The sequence below is a fragment of the Musca domestica genome, unplaced genomic scaffold (assembly GCF_030504385.1).
Source record: "Musca domestica strain aabys unplaced genomic scaffold, Musca_domestica.polishedcontigs.V.1.1 5, whole genome shotgun sequence".
NCBI lineage: Eukaryota > Metazoa > Arthropoda > Insecta > Diptera > Muscidae > Musca > Musca domestica.
In genome coordinates this window covers 3,691,256-3,714,222 of record NW_026712346.1, presented here as the reverse complement: position 1 = coordinate 3,714,222, position 22,967 = coordinate 3,691,256, and the positions used below count along the sequence as shown (strand labels likewise).

At 38.9% G+C, this 22,967-nt stretch overlaps 1 protein-coding gene and 1 long non-coding RNA gene across 6 annotated transcripts in view; one reads left to right on the top strand and one right to left on the bottom strand.

Annotated features, from left to right (window-relative positions):
• Positions 1-13,944: 13,944 nt before the first annotated feature.
• LOC105262165 (uncharacterized) overlaps positions 13,945-22,967 on the bottom strand; it is a 60,654-nt gene continuing 51,631 nt past the window's right edge. For 4 of the 5 annotated variants that reach the window (XR_009343295.1, XR_009343298.1, XR_009343294.1 and 1 more), the window contains 3 exons: positions 15,675-15,733; positions 15,438-15,588; positions 13,945-15,364 (listed from right to left, as the gene is read on the bottom strand). This is a non-coding gene — a long non-coding RNA (uncharacterized LOC105262165). Of the gene's footprint in view, positions 15,365-15,437; positions 15,589-15,666; positions 15,734-22,967 lie in introns of all 5 variants that reach the window. The other variant, XR_009343297.1, reaches the window with a different exon arrangement.
• On the top strand, positions 19,651-21,145 carry LOC101895622 (actin-related protein 2/3 complex subunit 1A-B). The gene is made up of 3 exons (XM_005188898.4): positions 19,651-19,843; positions 19,896-20,329; positions 20,378-21,145. The coding sequence occupies exons 1-3, from the start codon at positions 19,771-19,773 to the stop codon at positions 20,996-20,998; spliced, it is 1,128 nt and encodes a 375-aa protein (XP_005188955.1). The 5' UTR covers positions 19,651-19,770; the 3' UTR covers positions 20,999-21,145.

The following is a 22,967-nucleotide window of genomic DNA, read 5'->3' as shown; positions in this document are numbered from 1 at the left end:
GTCAAACTCTTCGTGCCCTCGCTCTTGTTTATCGATTCATCTTCTGTAGGCATCAGATATTTCGTACTAATTCTCTTCAAAGATTGGGCCCTTTGACTAGCGATGAGCTGAATCTAGCTAGAAATCGCTAGATTCAGTTGGCAAAAAGGCATTATATCCAAATTAATACGGCAGTTGTATTCGTAATTCGTTCATGTGGCCGCCTTTCATCCTCTTCTGGCCTATCTTATAATGAGAAACATTCAATCACTCTTTCGTTTAATTGCCATTTTCAAAATTTGCTGTTTTCTTTCGTACATTCTGTTACTCTTTATGGTGGTAACCACCTAGTTCTGATAGTAATTCGCTCTCAATATTGGATGCCCAAGGTGAAAAACCTCATCGAGGCCACAATCAACAAGTGTAAAGTTTTCATCCCTTACAAAAAACGTTGTCAGAAACAACTAATGACAGTCCTTCCTCCAGAAAGGACCGAATTTTCTAGCCCCTTCTCCAGAACTGGTCTAGATTTTGCGTGGCTTTCGATATAAAAACATACAATGGTCGGTCCTATCGTTCCACAAAAGGACAAGTATGTGTCTTCGTGTGTTTCACAACGAAGGCTATCCATCTAGAACTCACTTCAGATCTTTCCCCATCCACATTTCTTTCAGGGTTCCATCGCTTTGTTACACGCAGAGGTTGTGCATTGCATTTGCATTCCGACACTGGCACAACATTCGTGGGGGCTTCAAAGTTCTTAGCCCGAAACATCCTGCTAGCCTCTCGTAACGGAGTCACCGCCTACTATGCTCTATAAGGACTAACTTGGCATTTGAAACATGTCATCTATGCTTTCACGGACTTCTCTATTATATCTTTACTTACTTAAACAATCGCTTCCAGCGGTAATATTTATCCTTTGTACTGAATATCCAATAAAGAAAAAGCATTATTTTTATCCAATTCAAACTAATTTTGTGTTTTATTTCTTTATTTTTTTCCAACTCGACCCACCTGAAATAAATATTGTTTGGTATTTTCATTTGGTTCTCCACGAACCGGATATACATTTAAGCCGAAATTTCAATTCTAGTTTTTGGGTTTATTTAATCAAAAAATGTTCATCTTGTTTCATCAAATTTAAGGTAAGTTTGTGCTTTCGTTCCTTTATAAAAGTGCAAATTTTTCTGAAAACTAAAAAATGAATTCGCCGTCGGCAAGATTTCATTTTTTTTTTTTTCAATACGCGCTTTGATAGAAGAGTGTCTGTTCAATATTTATGAGATCTGTGTCTTCGCATTTAACTTGATTTAATTTCTCTCTAATTTCTTTCGATTTATTTTCTATTACTTCTTTTTTCGTGTTTTTTAATGCATTTGCATTCATTCTCATAGCTCTTTCATTGCTACTCAATTTGAAATCGTGAGTATGGAGGGTATATTAAGTTTGTCATTCCAATTGATACACCTCGAAATATACATTTTAGACCCCACAAAGTATATAAATTCTTGATCAGCATAAAATTCTAGGTCAATTTATCGATGGCCGTCTTACTATATTACGGTTCCGCCAGATATTCGGAATTTTGATGATTGTAACGACATTCTTCACCGGAATTGTTTCATATTTGGAATTTGATGTTCGTAATGGATACTACAGCCTATGACAGAACGGTACCTAGTACGGTATTTTGATGATTTTAGGGACACTATTCTCCGGAATAATTTATAACAAGAAGAAGAATGTTGCCAACCATTATAATAAACCAGCTGATTATTCCAATTACCTAAATTAAAAATGTGTTAGAGAATCCCACTACAGGATATTTAGAGTCAACGAGCCACACCATCGCCCGCCCAATCCATCGAGGGAGTGGCAGATTTTACGCCATTGCTGCTCCATCGTGGCTTGGTATCTTTCCCAATTGACACTGCTGCTTACTGAACTCCGGACAAACAGTCGGACGACAAAGCAAAATAATTAAATTCTGCGGTTTTTACGAAAAGAAACAAATATATTAGAATGGGAACAAACGACCTTGGATTCAAATTTTTCTTACCTTATCTTGGTATGCAGGTACGCGACCTTGAACTGGGCTCAATTCAAGGTAAAATTTCCAGGCTTTAGTTAGATCGTCGATTTAATGTGGTATCGACGTACCTTCTTTGTTCGTCCTAATCTGAAATTAAAAAAAATAGGAATATAATTAACTAACTAACACGTACATACTTACGGTTTGGTAAGAACTTCTGCCACTAGCTGCCGCCAGAGTTCCACACTCTTGGTGCCCGCCTAAAAAGAGAAGAAGGAAAGATTACTTTTCGAAATTATTTTTGGAATATTTGCAATTTTTTATCCTTATTTTTTTTTATGATTCACTATAAATTAAGTTTTAGATTTCGATTCGAAATATGAATGAAGTTGTATCTAAAATAGTTTAAATAAAATGTACCAATTTTTTATAGAAAAGAAGAAACAGGAGGTGGTAATGGTTTAAATGTGGTAAGTTAAGGGTCAAATCTGGGACGTCGTGGATAAGTAGAAGTCACGGCAAGAGGTGTTCTCGGAGAGAGGGCTATCTGCTGGTTGGCCAGCCGCTAGGAGTGCTGTTTCTATAGGAACTAATATTTTGTACTATCTTGCCCGGTCCTCGTCAGCGGCCCGTTAACTTAGTCTTTAATGCATTTTTTAAGCACAATTATTCACAGATCTGGCCCATGTAAGAGCTTAGCTTAGTTTTTAGTATTGTAAAGAACTTAGCAACATTTCCTATTCAAATGTGCCGTAATTTGGAATTTGCTATGTTTAGAAGATCGTGCTGTGTGGTATTTAGTTTTGTCTACCTCATAATTTAGTGCAGGATGATTTCAGAATAGTCAAAGTTAATTACTCCCATACACCCATTACCATAGCATTTCCAATCGTGCGCTGGAGTACCCATAAAGTCTATGTTTTTGATCATAGTCAAATTCAATGACGATTAAAAACCAGTAAAAAAAGTCTTAAAGTCAGGCGGGTTAATTTAATTTAAAGTTAAAAGGACTAAATATGCCGAAGCATTTGTATCTTTTAAATTCGGACTTGTATTGCCCATTCCGTGCACAATTAATTTGAAATCGGATAAAAATATATATATGGGAGCTATATCCAAATCGGAACCGATGTCGATAAAATTTGAAAAAGATATTTCTGAGCTGTATTTGATATATTTCCCTGAATATCGTTGTTAAAGAGTGCATATTACGGCTGTGGGTAACAAATATTACAAATCGGATGAACAGTATATATGGGAGCTATAGCTATATCTGAACCGATCTTCACCAAATTTAACATAATAGTTTCTAGACTCAATTCGGTCATAAGTGCCAAATTTCATCCCATTTGAGCTAATATTATAATAAATTATAAATCGGACGAAGTTATATATGGGAGCTATATCCAAATCTGAACCGATCTCGATAAAATTTAGCAAATGTATTTCTGAGCTGTATTTGTTATATTTCCCAAATATTGTTGTTACAGAGTGCAGAGGACAAAAATAACAAATCGGATGAACAATATATATAGGAGCTATAGCTATATCTGGACCGATTTCGATCAAATTTGGCTCACTTATTTTCAGGTCCAATTTGCTAGTACGTGCGTTTGGTGCATTTGCTAGTACGTGCGTTTGGTGCTATATCTAAATTTTTACCGATTATCTCCAATTTCAGTAGGGTTCGTCCTTGGGCCAAGCAAATGACTTGTGCAAAATTTCATCTGTATAGGGCAGTAAATGCGAACTGTACTTTGTTTACAAAAATACATGTACAGACGGAGGGGCGGACATGCATAAATCGACCCAGAATGTGATTCTACGCAGATCATCAAAAGGAACTATGTGTCTATCTTGTTTCCTTTTGCCTGTTACAAACAACTGTACAACGACATAATACACTGACATCCTTGTGGTGTAGGGTATAAATATACAGTCGCCAGTCGTCTAACGGTAACGGTAAAAAGATTTTACCAAAATGTGTACCTTTGTCGAAATTTTTACAAGGTAGATACCTGTTAATGTCAAAATGGTAGGTGAAGGGAAAATATCCTTGCTGCTGGACACTCAGGTTTTCTTGGTTGTTTTCACAACACAAACAAATTCTGCTTCTGTTTTATTTGTTTCTCTTTTTCCAACTCAATCCGAAATTCATCTGGAAAAAATATTGTGCATTCCGTCCGTTCATTAAAGTGCAAAATTTTCTGAAAACTAAAAAGTGAATTCGCCGTCGGCAAAACTTCATTTTTTCAAAACGCGTTTTGGTGGAAGGGTGTCAGTTCAATATTTAAGAGATCTGTGTCTTCGCATTTAACTTGATTTGATCTCTCTTTAATTTCTTTCGAGCATTTTATTTCCTCTACTTTGGGCCTTTAAGGCTCTTGCACTGATCCTCATATCTCTTTCATTGCTACTCAATTCAATTCAATTCAATTCGCGACAATATCACCACACACGCGCTTCATTTGTATTTCTGATCAGTTCTATATGTATATATATATATATATATATATATATATATATATATATATATATATATATATATATATATATATATATATATATATATATATATATATATATATATATCCGAGTTAAAGGAGGAATATTATCGAGTCGTTCGGGAATACTGCGATCTAGGCCATTTGCGCTTTATTCACCATTCCAACGTTTCATCCGGTCCTATTTATTATTTACCTCACCATGCCGTCATCAAACCTGAAAGCGTATCTACAAAGTTTCGAGTAGTATTTAATGCCTCCCCTCCTTCTCCCGGCGGGTTAAGTGTTGCCGGCTGGTTATCTCCTTGTGTGGTTTTGGCAAAAAATTATGATCCAAAAGATTTTTGCCTCTAGATGGGTGATTTATTATCTCATGATATCGTTTCCGATATCACCATATTCTGCTGGACGGAATCCACTATTGTTCTTTCGTGGTTATCTAAACCACCTGGTTTCGGAAAAACTTTCGTGCCGAATAGAGTTTCCAAGATTACTCAAGTCGTTGATTCATCCAAATTGCGTCATATTTCATCTGAGACAAATCCAGCAGACTTGGCAAGCAGAGGTGTTCTCATTGGCTGCACGAAACATCGAGTATGTGGTGTGCAACCGTTGCTTCAATTCCGGACACAAATGTCGAAAAGATGTCCATTCACGTCAACTTTGAATATTATTATGATTTCCAAGAAGTGTTAAATGTGTTTTCAGTCAAGCTCTTCGTGCCCTCAAGCTCTCGATTATCGATTCAACTCTCGTACGCATCAAATATTTCGCACTAACTCTTTTCACAGATCGGGCCCTTTGACTAGCGATGAGCTGAATCTAGCTTGAAATCGTTGGATTCAGTTGTGCGAAACAGCATTCTATCCAAATACATAAAATGCATTCGTAATCTAAATCCTTTCGTGGATGCTGATGGAATAATTCGTTCATGTGGCCGCCGTTGATGCTCTTCTGGCCTATCTTATAATGAGAAACATTCAATCACTCTTCCGTTTAATTGCTATTATCAAAAACTGCTGCCTTCTTTCGTACATTATGCTACTCTTTATGGTGGTAACCAGGTAGTTCTGATATTAATTCGCTCTCAATATTGGATGCCCAAGGTGAAAAACCCCATCAAAGCCACAATCAACAATTGCAAAGTTTGCATCCCTTACAAAAAACGTTGTCAGAAACAACTAATGACAGTCCTTCCTCCAGAAAGGACCGAATTTTCTAGCCCCTTCTCCAGAACTGGTCTAGATTTTGCGTGGCTTTCGATATAAAAACATACAATGGTCGGTCCTATCGTTCCACAAAAGGACAAGTATGTGTCTACGTGTGTTTCACAACGAAGGCTATCCATCTAGAACTCACCTCAGATCTTTCCACATCCACATTTCTTTCAGCGTTTCATCGCTTTGTTACATGCAGAGGTTGTACGTTGCATTTGTATTCCGACAATGGCACAACATTCATGGGGCTGCAAAGTAACGGAGTCACCGCCTACTATGCTCTACAAGGACTAACTTGGCAATTTATACCTCCGGGTTTGAAACATGTCGTCTATGCTTCACGGACTTTTCTATTATCTTGTTGTTGTAGCAGTAGTACATGTATGTGTTTGCGTTCTGCTAATCTGGTTCCAGCTCCAGGTTTAGAAATTCGGCTACTTTAACGGGCTGTAGCCAGAGATCTTCTGGAGTGAGTTGGTTAGGTTTGGCTGTGCAATTAAAGAGGTGTAGCGTATTGTGCGGGCCTGCAACGCACGCCGGGCAGGTGTCACGCACATCTTCATCAATTCGTGCCAAATACGAATTGAGACGACTACACCATCTTGAACGTAATTGCGCCAAAACTACCCTGGCTTGTCTAGGCAGCTGACGTTCTTCAGCTGCAATGGATGGGGGATGGACTCCGAGGACGACATTCACTTTAAAACTGCTAATAGCATCCGCGACTGCATCGATGTGAATGCTACTCAGACCTGCCTGATAGGCTTCTTGATCTAGAGGTTCCCTCTTGTAGCGCTGGACTTCCCTCTCTAGATCATGTATGTCCTTTCTGACACGCCTGGGTGGGGGAGATTTATCCACAATATGATGGTTGGGATGACTCTCACGGTAACACCCAAGCAGGTACTGCAACGAAAGCATATGATTATGCTGACGTAAGGGAAGGACTTTCGCTTCCTCATGTAGATGGTCCACTGCTGTCATGAGGAGGCACCCTGTCACAGTTCTCAGGGCAGCGTTCTGGCAGGTCTGGATATGCTTCCACTGCGTAGCACTAGTATTCGCAGACCACACTGGAGCCGCATAGCTGACCACAGACCGACCTATCGCGTTATAAGAGGTCAACAAGCTTTCTTTGTCCGCACCCCAAGAGCTGCCGGCTAGCGCCTTGAGGACCTTGTTCCTACTTTTCATCTTGTCGCAGATAGCTGTGGCTTGCGCGGATGACTTGAACATGCTCCCGAACGTGACCCCAAGAATCTTGGGGTAGTTCGTGGTCGGTATTAGATTCCCCTCGACCTGAACATTCAACTGTGTTCTTCAGTAGCGGGACCACCCAGCCCATTTTCCAGGTTTCGGGCACTATGTGGGTGGATAGCGACAAATTGAGAACTCTCGTTAAATACTCGACTCCCGGCGTATCCAGCTGTTTCAACATTACCATTGAGATGAAATACTCTGCGCACCTCTTCGGATCAGTCACCGTTACGTCGTTAAAAGTGACTGAGGTCATATCATTCTTTTTCCAGGGTTCGAGAGCGACTTAACAGTTACCCACAGCTTACTTACCACATATCGGTTCCAATGTTGCAACACTTCAGATGGCCTAGCCACATTTTCCTTTATGCTATTGTACCCACCGGTTGACTTCCACTGTCAAATCGCTGATTCTAGGATCAGTAGGGTTGGTACGACGGAGATCATCACGCTCGTTTGCTTATCACGCTGTCTCTGCTGGGAAGTTTGGTCTTATCTCGGGTATTCGACCAGCAGGTATATAGCGAACGGCTGCAGCTTTGATGATCTTTCGGAAAATCCTTTCTGCTACCTGAACATCAGAAGGGTTGGGCAGTTCTCTGAAGCGGCGGTTGGTGAATTCTTTGAAGTCTAGCCAGTGAGCTTTCCCGGCGACCTGCTTGTGGACACGATTATCGGGAGATGGTCTGAGCCAAGAGAAATGACGGGTTGCCAAGTCACGTCATTTATCAGACCGGTGACACTATGGTTAAGTCTGGCGAACTGTGACACTCTCCTCTTATTCGGGTGGGGGTATCCTCGTTCGAGCAATCAATCTGCTCTGCCAGCGCTGATCCCCTCTGGTCATTACCTAGGACGGAATGCCACAACTCATGGTGGGCATTAAAATCCCCTAGTACCAGGCGGTTATTGCCTACCAATAACGGGCTAATATCAGGCATATAACGCGGTTCACAGCTATTAATCGGCGGGATATACACATTAAGCACATCTACCTCGGCAGTTCCACATTTGACTGCTACCCCATACATTCCATGTATGGGTCACTAGAGACTAGCTCAAACGAGATAGGTCTGTACTGAACAGAATGGTGTAACAGGAACGCTAATCCCCCACCTCCACTTCTGGTGCGATCCTTTCTTAGTACGTTGTAACCATAACAACGTTGTAGGCTGTAATTTTCATTCAGCTTGGTTTCCTGCACCGCTGCGGTCTTAACATTCCTCCGACTCATAAATTCCACTATCTCATCTATTTTGCCTCGAAGTCCGTTGCAATTGAATTGCAAGAATGATGCACAATCCGGAGTTGGAACAGCAACATGTGGCGTTAGGTGCTGCTGTGTTGGTTGATGTTCTGGAGACTGCGGTGGAGTGCCATACTCCGACAACGTCTCTAATGAGGACGACGAAGAAGTGGACTCGCTGGGGACTACGTTACTGCAGCAAGTCGCAACATAATCCCTTTCGCTGTAGTCTCGCAAACGCCTTAGTCCGGAACAGTTCTTGAAGTGCACCCAATCTCTGCATCCATTACATCGCACCGAAACAGATCTGTGGTGGATGACGTTCTGACAAACCAAGCAGAGCTCAATCCCGGCACGGACCAATAAAATCCGGAGAAAGCATTCCGGGATATGCTGCTCCCAATGCAGAAAAATAAACAAACACAAACATGTACATACTGGGTTGGCAGCCGCTGGCCGAAACTGGGATCTTGTTGTTTCGGGTCAATCCGGTATCGTAGAACCCGCTGCCGTGGGATTGACTTTTCTATTATATGTTTACTTACTTACAATTAAACCATTGTTTCAAGCGGTATTATTCTTCCTTTGTACTGAATATCCAATAAAGAAAAAAACATTAATTTTTTTTCCAATACAAGCTAATTTTGTGTTTTATTTCTTTATTTTTTCCTACTCAACCCGCCTGGAATAAATATTGTTTGGTACTTTCATTTGGTTCTCCATAAATTTAAGCCGAAATTTCAATTCTAGTTTTTGGATTTATTTAATCAAAAAATGTTCATCTTGTTTCATCAAATTTAAGGTAAGTTTGTGCTTTCGTTCCTTTTTAAAAGTCCAAAATTTTCTGAAAACTAAAAAGTGAATGCGCCGTCGACAAAAGTTCATTTTTTTCAATACGCGTTTTGGTAGAAGAGTGTCAGTTCAATATTTATGAGATCTGTGTCTTCGCATTTAACTTCATTTCATTTCTCTCTAATTTGTTTCGATTTATTTTCTATTTATTCTTTTTTCGTGTTCTTTAAGGCATTTGCATTCATTCTCATATCGTTTTCATTGCTACTCAATTCGAAATAGTGATTCATACCATAGTATGGAGGGTATATTAAGTTTGTCATTCCAATTGTTACACCTCGAAATAAAAATTTTAGACCCCACAAAGATCAGCATAAAATTCTATGTCGATTTAGTGATGTCCGTCCTATTATATAACTGTACCGATAGATATTCGGTATTTTGATGATTTTAGGGACATTATTCACCGGAACTGTTTCATATTTGGTATTTGATGTTCGTAATGGATACTACAGCCTATGAGTGAACGGTACCTCCCAATATTTGGTAATTTGATGATTTTAGAGACATTATTCACCGGAATTTTTTCAAATTTGGTTTTTGAAGTTCGTGATGGATACTACATCCGATGACAGGATATTGTCTGTGCAGTCCATGTTTTGGTATAACACCCATATAATAGTACCTGTAGTGTGCGCCTATTAAATTGGTAACCATGAAAATAATTGATAACAAAAAGAAGAAGAATTTTGCCAACCATTATAATAAATCAGCTGATTATTCCAATTACCTAAATGTCAATAAGGGGAGAAATTAAAAAAAAATGGAAAAATTAAATCAAGAAAATGGCAACCAGAATTTTCTGGCAAAAATTATCAGAAAAATCTTTTCTTCTTACTTTACCTGTGAAGAAGATTGGACGTGTGGCTCCGACTAACAGAAGGAAGAAAATGTACAAAGTTTTTGTGATATTAACTTGATCGAAAATTTAATTCAACTATTCATTTATTTTGTTGAAACAAAGAAAACAACACAAAATACAAACATTTTTAAGCTGAATTTTAATAAAACAAATATTTTCCCTGAAGTTCATAAAAAAAGTTTTATCTTAACTAATCTATTCCTAAAACGAAATAGAAGTTAACAGAAGAACAAGCCTTAAATACATACCAGAAACAAAAAAATCTTAAAGATGCATATCCAGACCAGGAGGTTTGAAGTCAACGAGCCACACCATCGCCCGCCCAATCCATCGAAGGAGGGTCAGATTTTACGCCATTGCTGCTCCATCGTGGCTTGGTATCTTTCCCAATTGACAGTGCTGGTTAATGAACTCCGGACAGACAGACGGACGACAAAGCACAATAATTAAATTCTGCGATTTTTATGAAAAGAAACAAATATATTAGAAGGGTGAACAAACGATTTTTCTTACCTTGTGTTGGTATGTAGGTGAGCTCATTTCGAGGTAAGGTTACCAGGCTTTAGTTAGATCGTCGATTTAATGTGGTATCGACGTGCCTTCTTTGTTATTAATGTTCTGATCCAGGAATGTAATTAAAAGGCTAAAACACTAACTATACGTACATACTTACGTTTTTGTAAGAATTCCAGTCACTAGCTGCCGTCAGTATTCCACACTCTTGTTGACCGCCTAAAAAGAGAAGAAGGAATGATTACTTTTCGAAATTAATTTTGGAATATTTGCAAATTTTTATCCCTGAAATTTTTTCTTATGATTCATTGTAAATTAAATTTTAAATTTCGATTCGAAATATGAATGAAGTTGTATCTTTGCCCGAATATGTAAAATAGCTTAAAAACTTTAAACTTTATACGCGTTTTGGTGGAAGAGTGTTTTGGTGGAAGAGTGTTCAATATTTAAGAGATCTGTGTCTTCGCAATTAACTTGATTTGATTTGTGATCAGCTGTCTTGAAGAACAAGTAGAAACAACGTTTTGTTTTTCGTGTTCTCATTGTTCTCATTCTTGTCGTGTGTTGTGATATTGTAGTGAGTGTTTGTTGTTGTTTCTTTGGTTCTTCCTATTCCATTTCATTAATAGGGTTTTCCAATTCGACGTCAACCTTAGCTCTGAACTAAATGTAGGGATCGCCAAGTCGATTTTGGTATTCATTGAACCGACAATATATATATAGAGTCCTCTAACTAATAGTGGTTTCAGTCAAGTGTGGCCCAGCCTTTACGATACTACGAAATTAAGCGATATCTTGAAAACTGCAGCTTAAAGTATTGTTCAATCTCTCATCTGTTCACTTATAATCTGCACAAAGTTTAAGACGTATCCAGAGAGGCATTAAATCATACATTTCTCTTCTGAAGACCTACGAAATTGATGTGGCTAGCTGGGATCGCATTTTCATCTATCTCTTTTCCAACCGTCTAACTGATTCCACGCTTACTCTGTGGAAGCATACTCTCTCGGACAAGTCCAGTATTCCACGACGGGCGGAATTGGACACCCCCCTAACACCTGTCCAAGCGAGGCTCACATAATTCGCAAATATCCGATGTTCTTAAAGATGAATTATGATGCTCGCATTTCTGAGATCAAACGGCATGGTCTGTGTCTCAACTGCTTTTCAAAAACACAATCCGTAAAAAATTGTCCTAGCAAACATCGCTGTCATACATGGAATGAGCGCCATAATACTCTTCTGCATAGAAACTCTGTTCAGTCTTCTTCCTCTTCAGCGCCATCTTCATTTAGCACTGCTTCGAATTCAAACCTCAATCGCAAATCCGCTACATTTTCACATTCTCCCCAGTTAAAGGAGGAATATTATCGAGTCGTTCAGGAATACTGTGATCTAGGCAATTTGAACTTTATTCCCCATACCAACGTTTCATCGGTCCTACTTATTATTTAACTCACCATGCCGTCATCAAACCTGAGAGCGTATCTACAAAGTTTCGAGTAGTATTTAATGCCTCCTCTCCTTCTTCCGGCGGGTTAAATGTAGCCAGTTGGTTATCTCCGGTTATAATTGCAAACATAGCTGTTATACATGGAATAAGCGTCATAGTACTCTTCTGCATAGAAACTCTGTTTAGTCCTCTTCCTCTTCAGCACCATCTTCATTTAGCACTGCTTCGAATTCAAACCTCAATTGCAAATCCGCTACATTTTAACATTCTCCCGAATTAAAGGAAGAATATTATCGAGTCGTTCGGGAATACTGCGATCTAGGCCATTTGCGTTTTATTCACCATTCCAACGTTTCATCCGGTTCTATTTATTATTTACCTCACCATGCCGTCATCAAACCTGAAAGCGTATCTACAAAGTTTCGAGTAGTATTTAATGCCCCCTCCCCTTCTCCCGGCGGGTTAAGTGTAGCCGGTTGGTTATCTCCTTGTGTGGTTTTGGCAAAAAAATATGATCCAGAACATTTGGGACTCTGGATGGGATGATTTATTGTCTCATGATATCGTTTCCGATATCACCATATTCTGCTGGACGGAATCCACTATTGTTCTTTCGTGATTAGCTAAACCACCTCGTTTCTGATAAACTTTCGTGACGAATAGAGTTTCCAACATTACTCAAGTTGTTGATTCATTCAAATTACGTCATGTTTCTTCTGAGACAAATCCAGCAGACCTGGTGGAAATAAAAAAAAATGGAAAGATTAAATCAAGAAAATGACAACCAGAATTTTCTGTCAAAAATTGTCAGAAAAATCTTTCCTTTTTTACTTTACCTGTGAAGAAGCTTGGACGTGTGCCTCCGACTAAAAGAAAAAAGAAAAATGTACAAATTTTTGGTAATATTAACTTGAGCGAAAATTGAATTCGACTATTCCTTTATTTTGTTGAAACAAAGAAAACAACACAAAATACAAACATTTTTAAGCTGAATTTTAATAAAACAAATATTTTCCCTGAAGTTCATAAAGACAGTTTTATCTCAACCAATCTATTCCTAAAACTAAATAGAAGTTAACAGCAGAACAAGCCTTAAATAAATACCAGAAACAAAAAAATCTTAAAAATACACATCCAGACCAGGAGATTTGAAATCAACGAGCCACACCATCGCCCGCCCATTCCATCGAGGGAGTGGCAGATTTTACGCCATTGTTGCTCCATAGTGGCTTGGTATCTTTCCCAATTGACACTACTGGTTAATGAACTCCGGACAGACAGACGGACGACAAAGCAAAATAATTAAATTATGCGGATTTTATGAAAATAAACAAATATATAAGAAGGGTGAACAAACGAGTTTTGATTCAAATTTTTCTTACATTGTGTTGGTATGCAGGTACGTGACGTTGAACTGGGCTCAATTCAAGGTAAGGTTACCAGGCTTTAGTTAGAACGTCGATTTAATGTGGTATCGACGTTCCTTCTTTGTTCTATTCAAATGTGCTGTAATTTGGAATTTGCTATGTTTAGAAGATCGTGCTGTGTGGCATTTAGTTTTGTCTACCTCATAATTGAGTGCAGAATGATTTCAGAATAGTCAATTTAATTACTCCCATATACCCATTACCATAGCATTTCCAATCGTGCGCTGGAGTACCCATAAAGTCTTTGATCATAGTCAATTTCAATGATTTTATTTTTTTCAATGACTTTATTTTTTTCAATACGCGTTTTGGTGGAAGAATGTCCGCGTCAGTTCAATATTTAAGAGATCTGTGTTTTCGCATTTAACTTGATAAATGTCAATTAGGGGGAGGGGGGGTTTTGGGTTGAATTAAAAAAAGGAAAAATTAAATCAAGAAAATGGCAAACAGAATTTCCTGGCAATAATTGTCAGAAAAAAACTTTCCTTTCTTACTTTACCTGTGAAGATTGGACGTGTGCCTCCGACTAACAGAAAGAAGAAAAATGTACAAAGTTTTTGGTGATATCGAATTCAATTTTTCATTTTCAAAAAAAAAAAAAAAAAAAAAAAACACAAAATACTAAAAATCTTTGTATTTTAATAAAACAAATAATGTGTTCTCGGAGAGAGGGCTATCTCTGGTTGGTCAGCCGCTAGGAGTGCTGTTTCTATAGGAACTACTATTTTGTACTATCTGGCGCGGTCCCCGTTAGCTGCCCGTTAACTTAGTCTTTAATGCATTTTTTTAAGCACAATTATTCACAGATCTGGCTCAACGGTTTATAATAGCCCCATGTAAGAGCTTAGCTAAATTTTTAGTATTGTAGAGAACTTAACAACATTTTCTGTTCAAATGTGCTGTAATTTGGAATTTGCTATGTTTATGATCGTGCTGTGTGGTATTTAGTTTTGTCTACTTCATAATTGAGTACAGAATGATTTCAGAATAGTCAAAGTTAATTACACCCATAAATCCATTACCATAGCATTTCTTTTCACAACACAAACAAATTCTGCTTGTTTTTTATTTGTTTCTCTTTTTCCAACTCAATCCGAAATCCTTCTGGAAGAAATATTGTGCTTTCAACAAAATTTCTTTGGATCGGTTTCTAAGCGTTTAACTTCTACAAGAAAATTACCGACGACTCCCAAGTATTTTATGTTGGTCCTCAACGAACCGGATACAAGTTTAAGGCGAAAATTCAATGCCTGTTTTTGGATCTATTTAATCAAAAAAATGTTCATCTTATTTCATCAAATTAAATATAAAAGTAAATTCGCCGTCGACAAAACTTTTATTTTTTAATACGCGTTCTGTGTCTTCGCATTTAACTTGATTTGATATCTATTTAATTTCTTTCGATTTAAGAGCATTTTATTTCTTCTATTTTGGGGTTTTAAGGCTTCGCATTCATTCTCATATCTCTTTCATTGCTACTCAATTCGAAATCTCCCTTCATTTGTATTTGTGATCAGTTTTCTTGAGGAACAAGTGGCAACAACAATATACCATATCCATAGTATGAAGGGTATATTAAGTTTGTCATTCCAATTGTTACACCTCGAAATATACATTTAGATCCCACAAAGTACATATTTTCTTGACCAGCATAAAATTGTCTGTCGATTTAGTGATGTCCGTCCTACTATATAATGGTACCTCTAGATATTCGGTATTTTGATGAGTTTAGCGACATTATTCTTAATGGATACTACATCCTATATATCATAAAGACAGTTTTATCTCAACCAATCTATTCCTAAAACTAAATAGAAGTTAACAGCAGAACAAGCCTTAAATAAATACCAGAAACAAAAAAAATCTTAAAAATACACATCCAGACCAGGAGATTTGAAATCAACGAGCCACACCATCGCCCGCCCATTCCATCGAGGGAGTGGCAGATTTTACGCCATTGTTGCTCCATCATGGCTTGGTATCTTTCTCAATTGACACTGCTGTTTATTGAACTCCGGACTGCGGTTTTTATGAAAAGAAAGAAATATATTAGAGGGGTGTACAAACGAGTTTGGATTCAAATTTTTCTTACCTTGTGTTGGTATGCAGGTACGCGCCGTTGAACTGAGCTCAATTCAAGGTAAGGTTACCAAGCTTTAGTTAGATCGTCGGTTTAATGTGACGTACCTTCTTTGTTTGTCCTAATCTGAGATTGGAAAAAAATATTCTTTGTTCGTCCTAATCTGAAATTAAAAAAAAAATATTATTAATGTTCTGACCCAGGAATATAATTAAAAAGCTAAAGCACAAACTATACGTACATACTTACGTTTTGGTAAGAACTTTAGTCACTAGCTGCCGTCAGTGTTCCACACTCTTGGTGCCAGCCTAAAAAGAGAAGAAGGAATGATTACTTTTCAAAATTAATTCTGGCTTGATGACCTTGTTCCTTCTTTTCATTTTATCGCAAATAGCTGTGGCTTGCGCGGAAGACTTGAACATGCTATCGAATGTGACCCCAAGCATTTTGGGGTAGTTGGTGGTCGGAATTATGTGTCCCTCGACCTGCACATTCAGCATTGTTCTCATCTCCGCAGTCCATGTAATAAATAGTGTGGCCGTCGATTTAGTGGTGGATATTTTCATATTTCTCGTATGGAAGAAGGCGGCAAACTAGTTATTCACCCTGACACATATGTCATCAACTACAGGACCCGACGCCATGATCGAACAATCATCGAACATCTACGACTGGCGTCCATATATATAGTTGATTATCCAACGTTTCAAACTTGGACGAAGGGTAGTTCTCCACACGTCCTCAAACAGTATGGCCTGATTGACCGTATCAAATGCCTTTGATAGGTCGAGAGCTACCACTACTGTTCTATGGCACGACCTGTTCTGGTTGAGTCCTTGACTGATATGTGTGGATATGGCGTGCAATGCTGTTGTAGTGCTATGTAGTGAACGGCAACCGTGTTTATGGTTAACAACTGAATAGCTTCCTCTCATAGAGACACTCAACCTGTTAGCCAATACTTACCTTCCGAACTGCTCCGATGCGGTAAATGATAAATTGTTAGATCGGTCTAGTCAGTGAAGGATGTTAGTCTGACTGAGAGGATCATAAGCGCTCCCAAAATCTTGTGGGCTATTAATTTATTCAAGCCTTTCAAGTCACCGGGACCAGATGGCATTATTCCCGCCATGCTGCAGCATGCATCGACGGTGATATTACCAATTCTGGAGGCAATTTTTAAAGTTTTTCTGCGTCTTTCTCACAATCCATTATTATGGAGAGAAGTTACAGTCACTTACATTCCCAAGGCTGGGAAACCAAGTCATGTGCTTCCAAAAGATTACAGACCTATTAGTCTCTCATCATTTCTATTGAAAACGCTGGAGAGACTACTAGACATTGAGATTAGATCTATGATATCCCTGACCTCGTTGAGCACATCTCAACATGCCTATATGAAAGGCAGATCTATTGAATCAGCGCAACACGAGGTCGTGGGTTGTATAGAGAAAAGTCTAAACAACTCGTGTTTCACTTTGGTAGCCTTTCTCGATATTGAGGGAGCCTTCAATAATACAATTCACAGTTCCCTAGTGGAACTTAGTATACCACCACTCCTAATTGATTGGATTGATGCCATGCTCAGCAGCAGAATCATCAACTCAAGCATCGGGGAGTGTTATGTCAGGAAATCTGTTACTAGGGGCACCCCGCAAGGTAGGGTTCTATCACCACTACTCTGGCTTTTGGTGATAAACAAAATTCTAATCGACCTGGAATAAGGTAGGACAAAGGTCGTGGCTTACGTCGATGATGTTGTCTTGCTGATTGCTGGGAAATTTCCCCAGACTGTTTCAGATCTTATGCAGGGAGCTCTAGTTAAACTCTCAAGATGGGCACGCTTCAATGGACTTGGCGTGAATCCATCAAAAACTGAGCTGGTACTTTTCACAAAGAAGCGGAAAATGCCGGTTTTTTCGCTGCCTATCCTTGATGATGTTCTGCTAAGCCTTTCCTCGGAAGCCAAATACCTCGGTACCATCCTAGACCGGAAGCTAAACTGGAAGAGGAACATCGAAGAGCGAGAGAAGAAGGGCTTAATTGCACTCTATTCTTGCAAAAACTCCATAGGAAAAAGCTGGGGTCCCAAGCCACACAATCAAATGGTTATATGAGTCTGTCGTCCGACCAATTCTAACCTACGGGGGGCTTGTATGGTGGCATTCCTTAGGGAAAACCACCTTCAGGAAAAGCATTGATAAAGTCCAAAGAGTTGCATCGCTACTAATTACAGGCGCGTTTAGGAGAACACACCCCAATCCGCACTAGACACCCTACTCAATTTGAAACCATTAGGTTTACTCGTAGAGGAACAAGCTGCTAGGTGTGCCCTGCGGCTCAATGAGCTGGATCAATGGCGGGGTCAGCCATTCGGACACTCCGCCATTATCAAATTTATGGATAGTATAGTAAATCAGGCTATAACTAGTGACTATATATCACCTATTCACATACCTCGCAGAGACATTTGGACTCGTGATACTCCACCTTTTAACGGTATATCTGTTTATACTGATGGATCAAAGATGGAAAGTGGAACGAGGGCCGGAGTCTACTGTGAAAGTCTAAATATCCGACGATCCTTCAAATTAAACAACGACTGTAGTGTTTATCAGGCAGAAATTTTCGCTGTCAGGAAGGCCATAGATTTGCTGGCAAATAGAGTCAATGAACTGGACGGACCGGTGACTATATCTATCGATAGTCAAGCGGCCCTGAAGGCCTTGAACACTTTTACAATTAAATCTAAGGCGGTTCTGGATTGCAGGAATGCTCTGGAAAAGACTAATTCGTTTATTAAACTCTGTTGGGTCCCTGGACATTGTAACATACCTGGAAATGAATCTGCTGACGAATTGGCCAGGCGTCCGTTGATCTAGAGGTTGAGAGCTCAGTGAAACCACCCTTATGTCACTTTTTCCAAATTCTGCAAAAGCATTATTATGTGAAATTTCAACAAAACTGGCTATCTGGAAGGTGATGTAATGTCTCCAACAAGATCTGGCCGGTGATCTCCGAAAGGAGGTCTAAGTCACTTTCCATTCTCTATACAATTTCGTACTTACTTCTTTATTTCTTCACAGAGAGCTATTTTATTTCTTCTCCTATCTTTAGTCTACTTTTATCTCTTCCTATTCAGAATGAACACAATGGACCAAAAGGACTCCGAGTGAAGTGGTTGTATTTCTTACAACCACGCATCCTTTAACCTAACCTCACCTAACCTAGCAATACATCTATAGTTATCTATGAAACGTCTATTGCCTGATTTATGGAGTGGAATAACGAAGCTCGATCTCCAGAAGCTTGGAAAATAACCTATTTTCAAGGAGTAATTAAATATTTTAGTCAAAGGTTAGTATAATTCTTGCATTTTATGAAAATAATAATTATTAAACATTTTGACCCCCTTTGTGGGAGAGATGCTATTATGTTGTTTAAATATGTTCTTTGAAATTTGATTATATGCATAAAAAGACGAAGAACATGGACGATTGTTTGGATGGCCTGAATATCAGGATTGGCAAATTAAGTCGTAAAATAAGGATGGGATTAGACTTTGATTGTGGGTGGGTTACTATTGTTATATTAATGTGAGATTAGCTAAATCACACTCCATTCCAACATCTTCGCCTCTTCCTTGGGTACATTAAAAAAAAGGTTGTTGGTCCTTCACTATACTTTTACCAACCAAACTAAACCAACTAAAGCTAAAAATATGAGGTGTTATATACTTCGTTCGTTTTTAAGCTTTATCACAACATTTCAATTTTAATATTTTTTACTTTTTTTCTATGAAATTTGAATTTACCATGGTAGAAGAATATAGGTACATGCATCAACGCTAGGGAACATTGATATATCAAAAATTTTAAAATGTTTTTTATTAAAAATAAATAGATTTTTAAATGTTTTCTTATACGATGCAAATCGGAGGTTGTTATAATATGAATTTTTCAAAAACATTTGTAATTTTCAATATTTAAAAAAAAAAAAAAAAAACATTTTTAATTCCAAAGTCAATTTGGCATTTCATTGTCCCAGCAGCGACTACCTGTATTTTTTACCACGGAATTTACGTTAAGTATTTGTACCGTGAATTTAAATTGCAAAAGTTTGACATATGCCTACAGCTGGCTTGATAAGGCTACCTTGTGAATAAATACGCGTCCGCACGCGCATTTATTTAGGCAAGGGCCTGTAAACAGTGCTTTTTCTCGGCAACTCGGTAGAGGAGTGGTCAAATATCTTTTATGTGTAATTACTCATACCGATAGCAAACTTCCTAATCGTGTAGACGGCCCAGAGTCCGCGATTACATTATTTTTATCTTTTTAGTAAAATGGCTGAAACCTTTACATTTGGAGGAACATTAACACCAATCACTTGTCATGCATGGAATAAAGAACGAAATCGTAAGTTTTATATCGATTCACTATGGAAACTTCTTACTTTTCTATTCTATAGAAATAGCAATATCCCCAAACAATAATGAAATCCACATATATAAAAGGAATAATAATGAATGGAAAATTGTCGACATACTTAATCAACATGATTTGAGGGTAATGGGAATAGATTGGGCGGAGAACACCAATCGTATCGTCAGCTGTGCTGCAGACAGAAATGCATACGTTTGGAAGCAAGGAGAGGATGGTAAATGGAAGCCTACGTTAGTTCTATTGCGTATCAACAGGGCTGCTACTTGCGTTAAGTGGTCACCCGCGGAAAACAAATTTGCTGTGGGATCTGGTGCACGTCTTATTTCGGTTTGTTACTTCGAATCCGAAAATGATTGGTGGGTTTCCAAGCATATTAAGAAACCTATAAGATCAACCATCACAACACTCGATTGGCATCCAAATAATATACTATTGGCGGCAGGCTCAACAGATTATAAGGTAGTCGATGTGTTTTCAGTTTTCAGAAACTTACATGATTTCTTGCAGGTGCGCATTTTTTCAGCATATATAAAAGACATAGAAGAACAACCATCGCCAACACCTTGGGGAAACCGAATGCCGTTGGGAAATTTAATGGCCGAGTTTAAAAATTCAAGCACATATGGCGGCGGTTGGATAAATGATGTTAGATTTTCTAGCGATGGAAACAAAATATGTTGGGTGAGCCATGACAGTTGTATAAATGTTGCTGATGCAGCTAGTTCGAATACAATTATAAGGTGCAAAACTGAGTTCCTTCCGTTCTTGGCTTGCGAATGGATATCACTCACATCTATAATAGTAGCTGGCCATAGCTGTGTACCTCTTGTGTATACGTTGCAGGGTGAGAAGCTCGTACTTTCAAATAAACTCGATAAGTCTCAAAAGAAGGAGAGTGGAGGTATATCTGCAATGAGGATTTTCCAATCTTTAGACAGAAATTTGCGTACGGAAAACTCAGATACTCTTGTTGACTCCATCCATCAAAATGCCATTACTTGCATACGCCTTTATGCAGGCGACAAATTGAATAGTTCTCGAGTTAGCACATCGGGAATAGACGGTCAATTGGTAATTTGGGATATAGATTCAAACATCAATAGCTTAATGCAGGCTCTGAAAATGTAAATTAATTTGTTCATCATAGGTACATGGGTAATATCAAGGCCTATTTACATAATAGGCAAATTTAGGCCTCAGTCTTCTCTTGCTGTCAAAAGTTTTTCAACGTGAAATTTATCAAAAAATAAAGTATAAAATATTTCACTCATTTTACTTTTCATGTTTCTGCATTCCTTTTTAGGACAAAAATCAGCAATATATTTCATATAATTTTAATTATAGACCTGAGTGTTGACAGTTATACCAGACAACCGTTGGCCTTACCGTGTAGCCTTGTGAATACACATTTTCTAATATATTATTTTTAACGTAATAAAGTAACCTTAACGCGTATATAGCTTCCAAAATTGGACATGTATTTGGTAACTTAATCTAAATTCAAATTGATGGTATGGAGGGCGGTACTTAAGGCTTCTTCCTAAAGACATACGCAAAATTCGTCATATGGGAAGCTGTTAAGTTTCAAAATTGTTACCACAGGTAGGTATTTTTACCCCGAATACGACAAAAAATTTATATCGTGGGATAAATATCGGGTTACCCTGTTACTTAACCAGGTATCGGATAAAAAATTCCGGTTTCACTGAACTGATTTATACAATTGCTACTCATACCAGAGCCTGCAATATTCAACCTTATTCTACATGGTCTTTCCTAGCGTGCCTGGGCGGAGGTTGCCTATCCACAAGATGGTGATTTGGATGGCTTTGTTTATAACACCCAAGCAGGTATTGCATTGACAGCTTTTTGTTATGCTGTCGCACCGGTAAGACCTTCGCCTCCTCATGTAGGTGATCTCGATCATGAGAAGGCACCCTGTTGCGGTTCTAAGGGCGGCATTCTGGCAGAACTGCACATTTTTCCACTGCGTAGCACTGACGTTGGCGGACCACACCGGAGCCGCATAGTTTACCACAGACCGGCCTATCGCGTTGTAAGAGGTCAACAAGGTTTCCTTATCAGCTTCCCAAGTACTGCCGGCCAGAGACTTGAGAACCTTGTTCCTACTTCTAATCTTGTCGCAGATAGATGTGGTATGCGCGGACGACTTAAAAAGGCTATCGAATGTGACCCCTAATACCTTGGGGTAGTTGGTGGTCGGAATAATTGCGCCATCGACCTGCACATTCAAGGATAGCCCCATCTCCGCAGTCCATGTGGTGAAAAGTGTGGCCGTCGACTTGGTGGCGGATATCTTCATATTCCTTGCAGGGAAAAAGGCGGTAAGATCAACAAGGTAAGTGTTTAACCGATAGTAAATGTCATCAGTAATGGGTCTGGACGCCACGAGCGTACAATCATCTGCGTACGTTATAATCTCTATGCCGTCTGGAGGGCGTGGAATATCAGAAAGGTAGAGGTTAAACAGTTCCGGAGATATCAACCCACCTTGGGGAACTCCGTTTAACTCTACGGAAGCTCGACTTCTTGTTTCTGAATTCCACGTACGACTGGCGTCCACATGTTTGGAAATGGCGTGTAAAGCTGTCGTTGTGCTATGCTATTTCCGGAATCCGTGTTGATGATCGGCTACTGGGAAACACTCTCTTATGCTGGGGAGGAGTAAAGCCTCAAGCGTCTTTGCTACTGGTGACAAAAGTGATATCGGCCTGTATGAATCACTTTTGCTGGCTTCAGTAGCGGGACCACCCTGCCCATTTTCCAGGCATCAGGAACTACTAGGGTGGCTAACGACAAATTGAGAAGCTTTGTAAGATACTCAACTCCTGGTTCATCCAGTTGCTTCAACATCACCATTGAGATTCCGTCAGGACCAAGCGCTTTGGATGACTTTGCGCTTCTGATGACCTGTGCAACATCTGCCAACGTAAATTGTGGTGCCTCCTCGGCTGGATGGGATCGTACACGGCGTAGGATCCTTCTCTTCGCCCTGTCACTCTCGGGGTGCTCTACAAACTGCCGGTTAAAATAACACGCGCACCTCTTCGGATCTGTCACTTCTACGCCGTTGAAT